The sequence below is a fragment of the Neolamprologus multifasciatus genome, chromosome 7 (assembly GCF_963576455.1).
Source record: "Neolamprologus multifasciatus chromosome 7, fNeoMul1.2, whole genome shotgun sequence".
NCBI lineage: Eukaryota > Metazoa > Chordata > Actinopteri > Cichliformes > Cichlidae > Neolamprologus > Neolamprologus multifasciatus.
This window is the reverse complement of record NC_140445.1, coordinates 22,058,001-22,071,833: the sequence shown is the minus strand read 5'-3', so window position 1 is coordinate 22,071,833 and position 13,833 is coordinate 22,058,001. Positions and strand designations below refer to the sequence as shown.

Below are 13,833 nucleotides of genomic sequence, written 5' to 3'. Positions count from 1 at the left end.
TCAAAAAAGCACCTCACAAAGCTTGCTACACAGCGTAACTCGGCTCATAACCGTAGCACGTGGCAGCAGTGTGGTCACGTGATAGAGCAGCTGTGTGTGTTTGTAGCCTCGCTACCAAACCAGCATTTCATCTCCGAGGAAGTTTTCCCAGAGAGAAGTAAAGCAAGTGTGTAAGTTCATCTCTGAATGTTTGTAAAGCATTCCAGCGTTAAGCTTAACAACCGATATATGGAGCGACTGCCTCTCTCTCTCTCTCTTGCTGCTACTTCAATCGTGAAACTGCTTAATGATCAGCTGATCGTCTTTTCTGTCGAGAGTCGTTTCTCTTCTTAGTTTTTGGCCCACTTCTCACCAGAAAGAGGAAACCAGCGGCTGAACAACAGCAGCACTATTCAGCTTGATAAGCTGTTGTTAGAATTTATTTAATATTACTTTCTACACCAGGATCTTTTTCTATGCAGCTGACGGCTGGTAACTGTGCAGGGGCGGATCTAGCAAAGTTTAGCCAGGGGGGCCGATAGGGCATGAACAGGGAAAAGGGGGCACAAAGACATACTTTTCTTTCTTATTCTCATTTAAAATGTCGAGCTTTTAATAAATAATTATCTGACTCTTACACCCAAAGTTTTAATCTGATGTAAAATATATAGAAGTCCATTATTGTATATAATAATAATAATTGTAACTGTTAAGTCTAATATACCCTAGTAAGCTATAGTACTTTTTCCTTTGGGAACCATCTGTGCAGTTCTGTTGAAGAAAGATGTTGAATCTATTTAATTATTCTTGAAAAATAATTTCTTTCTGTGCATTTTTCCCCCTGCATCAAATTAAAGTTGATTACATCGATTAAGCATCATGAGGTGGAGGGTGGGGGGTGGTTCCCTATTTTTTTTTTTGCTGGGAGTTTGCAACCCTATTAGTTAGGTTGCTTGATATTTCTGCTAAGTACTCTTTAAAATACCAGAATAGGGAGGATGGAGCAGGTTTAACTTTATTAGATTGATCAGTGTTGCTGAACTATGAAATATTTTGGGCGCAGTGTATTTTTTACATACAGGTATAACAGAATAGTTTTAGTGTTGTTATTTATTTAAACTTGAGTATAAACTTATACAAAATGCAGCAAGATATTAAAAAAACGTTTTATTGATTAAAAAACACACTATATCGGATTCATATCGGTATCGGCAGATATCCAAATTTATGATATCGGTATTGGTATCGGACATAAAAAAGTGGTATCGTGCCATCTCTAATTTTAAGTAAAGGCTGTAGTTATTTGATGAGTACATCTTACTTACTTTACTAATTCATTCTAATAATAAAAGAGAACTCTCGTTTTATTTATGCATTTGTTTAATCTTTCAAGAATTTTGTTTTCTATTTTTAAAATTCAGCATTGCATTTTTAAAAAATGATGATTTCTGTGGTATTAACTCCCTAAATTCTGAGTGGTACTTTGCCTATCTCATCCCTGCCAGCTATTGGCAAGAATTATAGATGGATGTGTAGTTTAGCTTCTGGGCTGCAGCATCTGCTTTCCTTGCCTGGCCTGTTTCTCTGAATCTGGTGAAAGACTTTGGTTGTAGTCCTGGCATATTCATCTGTATTTCTGGCTAGATTTATATTGAAATTGATGTCTATCACTGGATATGTCACTGTGTCTTAGTGGACAGCTTTGTCGTATCCCAATTTCATGTTTTTGGGATACATATATATATATATATATATATTTAGTAAGGTTGTTAGTTAGCAACTTCATCTTCATCTTTAGCATCTATCTATTAAATCACTATGAATCTATCTTAAAATACAAATTCTTCAATTTCCTTCTTCTATTTATGTGCTATTGGCTTCTATCAGAATGCGATTCAAAATTTGAGTCTTGAGTTCTTTCTTTTATAAGTTAACTTTCAAATCTAAGCTATTGTATTCCAAATGCAGCAGAGAGTTGATAAATTGTTATCAAATTGCAAAATCTTCTGACCCTTTGGGCAGAACTTGCATAATGCACTTTTGTTGATGGATCCTATCAGGAGAACAGGCCTTATATTTTGAGAGTTAGAAGTTATACATCAAAGGGTAGCATGGTCTAATGTTATGTTTGGATGGAGCAACACATCTACAGTTTAAAACTGAAATGCTTTTGAAGGTTTTGACATCTGTGTCTATGTTCCAGAAATAGTTTAGACTAGCTGAACGCTAAAGAAATCTTGAAGCACAATCAAAAAGCAGTGTCCTCCACAAAGGCTTATACTCTATACTCTAAATTTAAGAAATTAAATTTGTATCAAAATGTAATGGGTCCTTCTGTTGCTCATACACCGCATGCACCAAATTTGATTAAATTTCACTAGGTTTCAGGGTAACCATACTTTCAATTACACATACACACAAATTACATGGGCCAATGCCCTGCCAAAACAAATGTCTATGCCCCATCTCAAAACTTCAAAGAAAGCGATCCCCATCTGCACTGGTTTTAGCATTTCTTTTCTTTGCCCATACTCTACCTCTTCACCAAGAAATCAATTTGGAAGTTTATGCATGGTCTTGTCAACAAGAAGACAGACAAACCTACAAAACTCAGTAACATCAGAAATACATTTTTGCATTTTGCATTCATTGAAAAAGTAATCTCCTCATTCTATAACTGTCAACCACAGAGCCACGTACTGCACAACACAAGTTCAACAGATTCAGAGAAACCTTTAACTATATTGACAGCGTACTCTATATTAAACTTGAGCAATAGTTTTAAAGAAAAAGTCTCAGTATATATCAATATAAGAAGACGCATGCGAGAGAGATATACTTTTTAAGACACAGTCCCTGAGGTTTACAGGTTTTAAAAGAAAATTGAACAAAGAAACATTAGGCAAAGAGAAACATTTTGTGAAATCGCCCTCGTAGTCAGTAACAGCTGATAAAGATCTGCCGATACTTTATTTCTTCCTTGGTGACGCTCTCCAGGCCATTCACCACAGCAACCTTCAGCTGCTCTTTGTTGCCGGGTCACTCTGCCTGTAGTCTTGTTTTAAATCACTGTGAATGAATTTTTAATGGGATTTATGGCTGACTTGGTCAGTCAAGGAAATTCTTGATTGTTTTTGGTTGTTTTTGGCTGTATGTTACAGACCTGAATGATGAAATATCATACATTTATATATATTTGGCTCAGTTTGAACACACAAATATTATTGTAACATCTTGCAACAAAAAAAGTGGAATTGTGTCTCAAGTACATTTAGTATGTGTGATTCTTAGTATTCAATAGTACGGCATGCAAGTTTACACACAGCTTGTAATCTACAGTTTGTTTATTTTGATTCTTCGTCCCCTGCTGGGGCTCAGACCACCTGCTGCTGGTAATCATATATGGACACGCCTCTGCCCAGGCTGAGGGGAAAAGAGCATTTCTAACATTTCCCCAAATTACTTTGTTGCCTCCTAATACTTCAAAATATTGGTAATAGATAGAATAGTAGTAATATGATATTTATCAGCAAAAATGTCTAGCAAAGTATGGTTTTACTTTCCAGAACCTCAATTGTTGTGGAGGAATCTTGCAAGGCTTAATGCTATAGTATTTCTAAGCCAAAGAAACGGCATACTGAAAGTCAAGAGTGTGATCCACAAAACTTGTACAAAACTATTACTGAAATAACTACACAAATTAAGCATGAAACCATCCAGTGAATGCTATTATTACTAATAGTCATACTAGAAATAACAATGAGGTGAAGATAAGCTCTGTGATCTTCACCGCGATCTGCTATAATTCTTAATTTTCAAAGAAATTGGAAAGTTTTATCAGTTTTTCTTAATGACTCCAGGCTGTTCCCCTGGGTTTACACCTGAACAATGCTTGTCCAAATTCTACTTAAAGACATTATGCATGGACTGCAACTACAACTGGCTGGTGTTTTCCACTAGTGGGTCCCCTGCAAATTATTCAAGGCATTTAAAAAAAAAAATTATTCTTAAATAACCAGTTGTAATTTGATTTATCAGCTGCCAGGAGCAAGGGGCAAGGAAAGGTTACTGTGGGTGAGAAAGAAAAAGGAAACACTAAGGAATTAAGCTGATATGTGAAATTGATATAGGAACAAAGGAAAACCAGATGTTTGACATTAATCCCTTTTCTTGCGAGCACATTGCTTAATGGATGCTTTTTGCTCGCAAACACATGTTGCTTAATGTCTTGGCCAATATAAACATACCTTGTTTTCACGAAACTCAATTTAACCTGAATGCGAGTTTTAAATTATTACATTTTAACAGCCTTCCTGACAATCTTTATATGTTACTTTGATATCGCTGCCCAAATTTCCTCTCTATTTATTGTTTTAGTACTTGCGTTAATAAGACATTTGGATTTAGTTGTTTATCTCATATTCTCACAATCATTCCTTTTTGTTCAACTCAGACAAGTCAGTTACAGGGCGTTTTGCACCTGATGCTTATTTTCTCCAAATTAAACAGATGCATGGCATGTAACCCAGGACAGAGATTCATAAAAAAATATGTTATATATAATAAAAACAAATGTGTAACTCATTACAGATTCTGCTTCTCTGACCTGCTGATTAATGCTTTTCCCAGCTGACAAAGACAGTTTTTATCTCTTCAGAGTGAAATCAATGTTCCCATCCAGACCTCAAATAAAGACATTGTTCCAGCTCGCTTACATGTGCCTAAACACATATTTCATCAACAAAGGTTTTGTTTCTGTGACACTGTGATTTTTTTTCTTGTTGTTAGCTAGAATTTTTTTTTTTACGTCATCGACAGTCTTTATCAGAGACAATAGCATAATCCTTTTTTGTCTGTCTTTGATACAGTACATTGACTCTGCTATAATAAAATACAGTTCCACGCATTAAATTAAATTTGGTTATTTGTGAGGTGTAAATTGCATTTCTTTTTTTTATTTAAGTACCTGTGCATTAGATTTACTGACTAGAGACAAAAATTACTTTTTGATTTTTTTTGCAATATCTCCGATGTCTCTTTGCAGTAGGCTCCTTGACCCGGCTGGTTGTATTCTGGTTATATCCTATGTAAAAGCAAGGTTACTGAGTGCACACGTTGGTTTGCCATTAAATAGCCCTCTTCCAACAACTATGTCGCTATTTATGGATGTAAGTGTTGATGTGAATTTCTGTTTAATGTGATTTTCTGTATATCTAGACAGCAACAGTTTTATCAGACGTATAACATGTAATTGCCAACATTACCCCACTGCACTCTCCAGCTAACTGCCATTTTGTCTCTGTCCTGACAGCTACGTGGTTAATTTACACAGATAATGAATTATAAAAGTTTTACATGTAATTGCACTGTAATTAAATTTCATAAATAAAGCAAAACCAACAGATAAATGATTGTGAGAGAAGAAGAAGTGAAAGCTGTGCACTAAATAGAAATGCTGTCATGCAGTTAGCTTTTTTTTTAACTTTAGTGTCAGCATTTAGGACATATTTGCTAGTTGTGGCTCTGGCAGTACAACTAGTACAAACTTTTTCTACATAGACAACAAAACCCAAACGCCAGTCAACGCCGTAACACAAAATAATTGTTCATTAATGTTGTTTGTGTTAGCTAGCTAGCTTTTGCCATCACCTTCGATGCTGAAAATGAATCTTTCTTCCACTGGCTTCTTAACGTAGCTAACATGGTGACCATTGAGGGTGAGAAGAGTCGTTTTTAAATACCTTTTTGTCTAGTATGAATAAACTGAGTAAAGGTTGTGCAGTGTAGAGAGCGTGAATGCACATATGAGCCGTGATAGTAGCCTACAGAAGAATGAGAACCAGCAAAGGCCTTCTCAAAGACTAATGGAAAATTCCATAGGAGCCCAACGCCTCACCCCCACCTCTGCATTCCCTCATTCATTATCTCATTATCATGCAGTCTTCCCTTCACCCATTCCCACTTTCAGTCACTTGGGTTGTCTTTTTTTTTCTCACTCTCGCCTAATCTAATTCGCACACAAACAAAACGCACCTGAACAGACACAAACCATCAGTTACTGCTGGCGATGCATTGGTCATTCAGTAGGAATTTTACTCTTGCTTGTTATTGTTCCCAGTGTATGCCATTGAACTTACTGCCGCTTTATTTTCATAAAACCACAGACAGATCTTGTTTGCCTGATTACTTCTATTTACTTCTCTATTTTGGTAACAGAACAAAATGGTTTTCCAACATGCACTCATCATCTTATATCTTTTCTATGATTTGAGTCCATCTTGCAAGTCTGTGGATAATAAATAGATAAATCAATAAGTATTCACCCTCACTTCTTTATTCTGCAACCAAAATACAAAAAGGTCAAGTAATGTCAGTAGTTTATCATTTTTATGTCAGTTCAATGATGGAAGAGATACAACACAATTCATGAAAACATCTGTACACCCCAGTTAATGAAAGCCACTTAAAGTGACTTCTTTACCGCTGTTGCACGATTGTTTATTATTATGTTCTCCGGCATCACAATCCATGCCTCTTAAAATGTGAATTGATTCAACAGTTCAATATGAAAAATCTTAATGCTTGGAATGAACAATTTCCTCCAGACACAATTCCTGAGCACTTTGTTTTCTTACCAAACAAAATCATATTAAAGGAATTATGTAATTTTCACTTAAGTTTTCCAGAGCTTTCTCTTTTTGCATGTTCGTTCAGAATTTATTCCCGATAAGAGCTGAATAACAGCTGGAAGGGGAAAAAAAGAGGGGAAAATGTACTGAAAAGCAATGGACCTCGTTTACTTTTCTTCCACTTCCCAGCAAATACTGCTATATCCCTTTGTTTTGGTAATGATTTGTGTATTAGGAGTTCTGGATGACTTGCTGTGTGTTGTTCAACCCCAGGAGCTTTGAAGGTGCAAGGACTGGCTGCACGTAAGGTCACCACAGGATCTCCCCTTAATAGTTGCAAGCTGTTGGCTGGATTTGGACAGGCAGAGAAGAGAGGAAGTAAGGGTTATGGAGTGTGCCTTTCTGAGGGTTCCCTGCACAAGACCCTTTTTAGCCCCCCCACCACCTATTTTGGAAGGAATTCCTTTCTTGGATATAGTTGGCCTCTCTTTGAGAACATTTTATGAATGTGTCTGTATGTTTTTCTGTCTGATTTGGGTCTCGGGTGAGCGCTAAGATCCTTCCCAGCCCCTCGCCGCTGTTTACCACTCTCAGTCTAGCACAAGTATGCTCAACATATGATTTGCTATGTGTCATGACTGATGCTTTTTGTTCAAGTGACAGTCTGATATCTACTAACCGCTATGGCTGCAATCCATCTTTTGAAACAAAAACAAATCCTGTCTCTATGTAAGTCGCCTGGAAACACACAATCTTTAACACATGATCTTTTATAAAAAAGTGGCTGTTGCTTTTCCACATGGAGGCCAGTGTACTGTGATAGAATTCAGATTTTAATGGCATAGTTTCCTTTAATTCCTACTATTTATTTGTATGAGTATGGGGAGCAAGGACTGAAGGTGGACTGGGCAAAAAAGCATGAGAGAGAGAGGGGCATAATAATGTGAATATAAAGAGCAGGGCTTTTCTACACAGCTGAGCAAAGGTAGTTACACAGTGGGAGGACACACTCCCCACAGGTTTTAGGGGTTTAGGCTGGTAACTGATGCCAAGTGCTTGCATTTGAATTGCCAAAAGTTAGTTATGTGTTCTTTGGTTCTTAAGTGGCTCTTTTTCCTTCCATATCTAATCTGTAACAACTTTATTTTTGCCCATAGTTCTTTCTGTCTCTTGCTTTTGTATTTATAGCATATTTATAGCATATTTTTTTTACAGTCTGTGACTTTTAATTTAAATTTCTTAATGGCCTCAGTTATCTCAGACTCATATACTTGTAAGATTTCACTGATAATTCATTTTTAGGTTTTTCAGTACACTAGTGCTGTGCTGTGACAAACAATTATTTGAAATCTTGAGACCTGTGAATGTAATGTAGGAGCATGAACATGCCACTGGTTAGGTTTTGCTTATATCTTAAATTCTAGATGAAGACTGAATAAGAAAGCAAAACATCTGTATTAACACACTCTAATCTATAATGACATATAAAAATATATATGGCTGCTTATAATTCCCTCTAATAATCTTATTTATGTAATTTACGTAATAAACAGTTTGGTATCTCTAGATCTCTAGATAAGCCATTTCCCTTTCCCCCAGCCCTTTGCCCAAAAAGCCACCTTCTTTCCTTTAAGCGCTGACTTAAACGCACAAACTGCAAACACAGACATGTCGATAGGAACTCTGTTATTTCGACCTGTTCCTGAAATTGAAGGATGTGGGTCTGCGTTCTTCTGAAGGGCTTTTATGTTGCTGTCAGTGGGTGTCCTCGCACAGGCCTTTTCTAGCCCAGGGACATAGGGCAGCACGTCGGCCCCCAGGCCCACAAGGCCAGTCAGTCAGTCTAATTTCCCAGCCACCCTGAGAGAACCTTAAGTCAGGGCCAGATGTGGCAGCTGGCGCAGCCACCCTGGAGGTCAAGGTCAAAGGAAACCATGTCAAATTTGCCACCCACCATCACTCTCTAGATTGAGAGATAAACAGAACTGCGCTTGAAGGAGAAATAAAGGAATGGGAAGTGTATTGAGAAAGTGTGCTGCAAGAGAAGGGGAATAATAAAGCAAGACACAGCAAGCAAGACACTCTAAAATAAACAATGTGGAAGTGTGAAACTCAGAATTATTGTAATTAAACTAGGAAAGAGTTGTACGGGAATGAGAAACCCCATGTTCTTGGCTTCAAAATGCTACAAAGGAAACTCTGGTCATGCATTTGACAGCTGTTTTTGAAGTGTGTCTGGCCTTGGGCTTGTAAAGTCATCACACGTAGGCCTCATTTTCTCAGAGGAGTCTGGGCACTGCCCACCTGGCCCTGACATTAAGAACACCACCTCCACACATAAACAACTTATTTTATACCTAATTTCAAAGGACAGCCTGCGTCACTGCTCCTCTGTGACTAGCATGCTCCCCCACAGACCCGCTGTCAATAAAGTCCCAATTCTTAAAATTATTGCCCCTATTTTATGTCATTTGGCACCAATGAAGGTATAACATTTTGGTTGTCAGCATTTTCTTTTAACTGCAATCTAAAGCAATTTCAAATTTTGCTTTTCTAATTTTTTTTTAGAAAAGTACTATGAAATCAAAATTTAAAAAAAAGGCTAGCACACCTTATTTCAGTCATGCAAGCCTTGAAGCGGGTCACTGACCCCTGGAAACTACTGGCCACTATGGAAAAGTGTATAGTAGATGTATAATACAAGTTGCTGGCAGCTGCTAGTGTGAAACTGTCACAAACTGGTATGTAGCGGTATATGGCATATTGGTAAATGGCGCTACACAGAAAATCTCTTTGCAAATGCGTTGGTTTCTAGCAGGTAGCTGCAGTCACCAGAAGTTTGCACAATCACCAACTACTAGTGAGTACAAGTAGTTGACATTAGTTTCCAAATTATTGTTAGACAGTAGCTCTCGCTGGTCAGGAAGACTACTGTCGTATCTGCAAACACTCATCAAGCGGTAATGAAATTCTGTACAATGTAAACTGTACACTGGATATGAGCAGATTCCATGCAAAATGAAACGTGTGGCTGAGGAAAAAAGGTTACGCATTAGAATGCTTGACTCCAAAGTAAATGCTGTTCCTTACCACTGCAACCAACACATTTCAAAAGATGCAGTAGCCAAATCAATTCTACAGAGTGTTTTTGGTGCAGCACCCTCTTTTTGACTCACTGGAGATAGCCAGCAACCTCTAAAAACCACTTTCCAAGCGATCAGAGGATACATATTTTTCCTAGCCACTGGAAGCTGGTTGACTGATCTTTAAGCCTTTGTGGCTGAAGCTGTAATAGCTTAGAGACTGTTTGCTTATCAGCAGGCCACCTTTCTTCCAGTTTTACCTCACTCTCACAAGCTTTGGACCTCTGCACTACACAATGCCATTAAAGTTAAACTGAATCTAATGAAAACTACCAGAAACTTGAAGATCTGATAAAATTGTTTAGTTGTAGACAGGAAATCAATCAGTGTGTGATTGTAGATCAAATTAAGTTTTTAACAGCATCTTTTAGTTAATGGGAAATTCAAATTTTTAGATAGTATGAGCTCATGGTGTAATTTGTAAGATGGCATAGCAGTAGTCTCAGTAATTATACAGCAGCTACTCCATATTTAGTTAATAGCACAAGGATCCTCCCCTGGAAACAACTCATCCTCTAGTAGCCAGATAGCTTTCACTAATAGCTGTCTTTGTCTTGAGACGTGCTGTTAGAATCTGCTGGTTGCACTGACCAGGTTCTATACATTTACAGTGTATACTGAAATTCATTGTGCAAAAAATGAAGTATCACTCTGCTCTAACGTGAAAAAAGTGACATTGATAGCAAGCCTAGGACAAAATGCAGACATCCTTGGTTCACCGGCTGCCTTTCACTGCTTGGACCACACGTGTTTCTTGTTTGGCCTGCAGATGAAGGACACATTTTGTGTACCGAATCAGCTGAAGCAGGCCCCCCAAGAGGTGATCAGACAAGTCAGCAGCAGAAGCAGATATCCAGATATCTTTGGGCCCTCCAGAAGATATCCAGAAGATATCTTCGGCTTTGTCTATAGTGCTCCATATTCTTTTGATAATATTATGTATTGTATCTTGATGCATGCTCAATCCTCCACATATGGACATTTCAAATAGTTGATTCTCATTATCTGGTCATTACTAAGTGATGTGAGTGGCTTCCTGTCCTCCATGCTGATGTTGGATGCTAGGGATGCCCAACTCTCTGTGAATGCTACTAATCGTCTTTGATCAGTGGTTGTGATCAACGGTCATGACAATGCTCATATTATGATTATGAAACTAACCTCACAGCTCATTGTTTGTCAGTGGTGCTAGTGTCAGTCATTGTGTAAATGTACTGTTTATAAGGTTGGGGAAACCTGCAGTCAGCTGAGACTGAAGAAGTCACTTAGATGAGCAATTAAACATTTCTCCACTAAAAACGCTATGTCCAGATGAAAAGAATCAACTTTTTGGGATTATGCATTGTAGTTGATATTTGTTTTGTTTTGTGTGATTTGGGATCCACTGCCCTTCTATATTTCTGAGAACCTCTGCCTGTCTAAGATGCTGTTTTTATATGGAGTCACATTACTGGATGCTCTCATTTAACTTAATTAGTTGTAAAATGTTCCTGCAGAAAATGGTACAATGGTTTTCTATCTTCTATTGAAAATAAAACATTGCTTTATGAGATTTGCAAATTATTCCATTTTGGGTTTTTTTTTGGGGTTTTTTTTTACACATCGTCCAAACTCTCTTGGAGCTGGTGTTGTACATTGAGGTTATGAAGAAGTGTTACTATAGTGATTAGGTAGGGTTCAGGTTTTGACTAAGAATATTTGGACAACTTCCGTTTTGAAGATAAAGAGCATGTGTTTGTGTTTGTGAGCTTAAAACTTCATAAGCATTAAAAATGGATAGATGGGCTCTAAAGTTGGCAATTACATATGAATTTAAGTTTCTCACTCTCTCTTACGCAGGTGATTCCATTCCCAATGTCCTGTGACTTACGAGATGAGTGTTCCTGTCGGGATCCCAATGCTGTAGAGAACAGAAAGGATGAGCATGTCCACTCCCTGGGGTGACCAACCTTAGCAAGGACCCTTTGTTCAACAACCTAGGACCCTTTCCCCAACACCACATAGCCAAAGTGGCTGAGGCAGACTCTCCTTCATCCTCTTCTTGGCCTTCGATTTCCTGCACATGCTGCTTAAAAGGCATACCTCTCCATCCATCCATACTGCAACCCCAACCTGCTGAAATGCCTCCATCTCTCCACAACCGAAAGATACAGAAAAGAAGATGGGACTCCATAATACCTTCATTTTTCAGCTTAAAGGAAAGTAACCCCTGCAATACATTAAACCATTAAAGTACACATTAAGCAAAGCAAGAAAAAAAACACAAAATAAAATGAATTACATGAAGCAGACATTTTTGAAAAAAAAATGAGAAAACAAACCAAAACAAAAAAAAAGAACAAAAACAACAACAACATAACCAAGCCTAGGTAGCATGCCTTTTGTTGAGTTTTGTGCTGGCTTTAGTGTCTATTTTAGTGACCTTACTCTACAATCAAGTGATTGAACCAAAGGTATATCAAAATGCATTTGTCAAGGATAGCATTGATTGTGTTTCGGAAATATGAAGGAAGTTAAGACAAATGTTAAAAATAATCCTCACACACTCTGAAAGCTTGTTCAACTTTTTTTTGGAGGGGCTAGAAGTTGGTGCTGGTCAGATATTCTATATCTGTGTGTCACTATAAGTAAAGTGTGTTTCTTCACTGGCACATCAGAGGCTTTAGGTTATTTCGATCTTGGTGGGGAATAAGAGAGCCATGTTAATTTGGAAGTCGCAGATTCAACACACTCACAAAAACCCAAAATATAAAGGCACACGCAAACCACAGCTAGCCACAGAAACAGTTTCTGAAGACGATTTCATAAGTATAGAGCAAAATCCCAAAAGCATAGTGAAAACATTTTAGGGCTTTCACTATTGTCCATCTTCACATAATAACATTTAACTGGGTTAGACAGCTTTGTCTTCCTTGCTGCTTAAAGTACCTCTTTATAGCATTCATTCACACTTGTATGTTTGCTCATAATACATTTTCTCACATTAACATAGACTGCATTAGAACACATGTTGACAACACCACATATAAAATGCACTAAGAACTTTAAAAGAAATCCAGAACCTCAATTGTCCTTGCGTCTTTCACCTAGTAACCCCCCCCCCCCCCCCCCAAAAAAAAAGAAAAAAAGAAAAATACAACATACATTGATCACGACTTAAGGAATGTCATCGATAACACCTCACTTTGGGCTCGCATGATTTTAGTTTCAGTTTCAACTCATCCCTTGCGACGCTTGATAAGAACTTTGGTACCTCAAGCCCCGATTCAAACTGTTTAAACTGAAATTAAAAACATCCCAGTCCTTCTCCGAATGTAGTAAGTGCTTTCCTGTAGTCTGTGGCTTCCTTGAGCACACAGTACTGCACAGCACAGTCACACAGGAGTACCGAGTTGAAGGGGTGGATATAGTCTGTGAGAGAGAGCGTAGGTCAAAGACCAAATCTGCCCCACAACACATTGCTTATGTACGCAATCATATAAACACGTTCTCTTTCTCTCCCCCTCAGGACTATTGGATGCCGTATTATTCTAGCTCTGCAGGCAACAAGGTTGTACATGAAAATGACATTTGGATGTATATGTCAACACGCCATTTGCAGTCACAACACAATCAAAGCTCCCTACGTTTTTTGGCTGTGTCGTCTTTAAGTAATTTTTGAAACTATTCTCTTCAGTACAAAGTGCACTTGCTTGTTCTGATCAGCTCTTCTCAGTATTGTTAATCTTGGGTTTTCTGGCCCCATTGTGTTAGATTTTGTCAGACTACACGGCTGCTACAATAGCACGGTATCTTATTACTCTTCTATCCAGACACATACACACAAGTTTTATTCTCATGCACATTTGATAATGAAGGCTGCTTAGCATATTGGTCCAATGTTTGCTGCTCCTATTTGGCTGAAATCATATTCATGGCTTGAATATACATTTAATTTCATTAAACTTGGGCCAGTGGCACAGTCCCTGTGACAAACATTAGGCTGCTATAGAATTCCAGATCATTCTCATAAATACGTGGTCCTAAATTGTAGTGTCAGCGCAATAGAACCAATAAAACAAGTCAATACCAGAACAAAAAAA

At 37.9% G+C, this 13,833-nt stretch overlaps 1 protein-coding gene across 2 annotated transcripts in view; it reads left to right on the top strand.

The window, feature by feature from the left end:
- Positions 1-13,833, top strand: part of pappaa (pregnancy-associated plasma protein A, pappalysin 1a) — a 129,166-nt gene extending 115,333 nt beyond the window's left edge. For both annotated transcript variants that reach the window (XM_085168610.1, XM_085168611.1), the window contains exon 22: positions 11,591-13,833. In XM_085168610.1, coding sequence (XP_085024736.1) covers positions 11,591-11,695 — 105 coding nt within the window. In that variant the 3' untranslated portion in view covers positions 11,696-13,833. The remainder of the gene's footprint in view (positions 1-11,590) is intronic.